This window comes from Plasmodium gonderi (genome assembly GCF_002157705.1).
Source record: "Plasmodium gonderi DNA, contig: Pgo-contig_693, whole genome shotgun sequence".
In the NCBI taxonomy this organism is placed as follows: domain Eukaryota; phylum Apicomplexa; class Aconoidasida; order Haemosporida; family Plasmodiidae; genus Plasmodium; species Plasmodium gonderi.
This window is the reverse complement of record NW_021629466.1, coordinates 16885-18341: the sequence shown is the minus strand read 5'-3', so window position 1 is coordinate 18341 and position 1457 is coordinate 16885. Positions and strand designations below refer to the sequence as shown.

The 1457-nt window shown below is 25.7% G+C and overlaps 1 protein-coding gene across 1 annotated transcript in view; it reads right to left on the bottom strand.

Annotated features, from left to right (window-relative positions):
• Positions 1-277: 277 nt before the first annotated feature.
• Positions 278-1457, bottom strand: part of PGO_004115 (variable surface protein) — a gene marked incomplete at both ends in the record, with an annotated part of 1639 nt that continues 459 nt past the window's right edge. The window contains 2 exons of the mRNA XM_028691423.1: positions 278-430; positions 545-1450. Coding sequence (XP_028547224.1) covers positions 278-430; positions 545-1450 — 1059 coding nt within the window. The remainder of the gene's footprint in view (positions 431-544; positions 1451-1457) is intronic.

Sequence of the window (1457 nt, the reverse complement as noted above, 5' to 3'; positions counted from 1 at the left end):
TTTACATTTATTATAATATTTTCTTACATGATAAAGCTTACATGTACTTTCTAAATAACAGATAGTTGGAGGAAAAAGTAAAACACATTTATATTTATTAGGAACATGCTTATAACATCTGGGTAGCTTTAACTATTCCGGTAGTTCAAGATGTCCTCTGAACCCTAAACCACCTAAACCCTGTTCTATATTTATACATTTTTGTTCTCTTAAATATATATTTAATTTTTATACATTATCATATAACAGTATATATTATATTGTTTTTTCTGTTCTATTAGTATAATATTCTATATTCTCCAATGTTTAAATCATTTCTATATTTCTCAGAATTATTAATGTTTGAATTATTAATTTTATTTTGCACATTTTTTCTATCTATTATTTTCCCTCGTATTATACTACTTATACTTATTCCAAAAGGTGTGTACTGAAGAAAAAAAATGAAATATTTTAATGTCTTAAAAAATAAAATATGTTATTTTAATATTTCTTATATCTCCGACAACATATTTATAATCATGTTATGAATATTTTTCATTACCTTGAAACTATACAAACATATAAATAAAACGCCCAATATTGATAAAGCTGTTAATATCACAAATTTTATCCTTCCAAATGCTATTTTTGATAAAGCAGAAAAATTTTCTGATATCTCTAATGCATTTGATAATTTTTTCAAAAGTTCCTTATCGCAATTATTTGAAATAGGATTAGAAATATTATACTTCAGCTTATCTGTAAATATTCCTAGAGCATCACAAAAATTGTTATCATTGCCAGGACACTTATCCTTAAGTTCATTATATGTACTGATACAACCGTTTATACAATTTGAACATGGACTTCCATCATCACTTGAATCAGAAAATAAATAAGAATAAAGTTCACTATTATAAATATATAATTGATATAACGTATTCATATTTTTAAGAACATCATTTTCCATACCTATTATTTTACATTTTGATAAAAAATCTGCTCTATATGTACTAAAATGTTTCTTAAATTCTTCATAAAAATATTTGACATTAGAAGAGCTAATTTGGTTTTTGCTTTGTAACATATCATTTAACCAGTAATTTAAAAATCTACAATCGATTTCATGATCATTTTCACTTAAATTAATCAACTTAACATATGGAATATTTTCAATGAGCGCAATAAATTTCTTACATATGTCTATACATGAACTGTTAATCAAAGAAACCTTGCCTGAATGGGAATTACAATAACTAGAAATTTTATCTACAGAAGGAATATGAACTCCATGAGCCACACCAACACTAGCAGGCACTACAACTCCAGGAGCCACCCCAACTCCAGGAGCCATCCCAACTCCAGGAACAATCCCAAATTGTGAAGAATCTCTAAATATTATATTAACCGAAGCATTAAGTCCATTAACTACTTCTATATACTTATCAATTTTACTAAAAAGTTCATACTAAAAA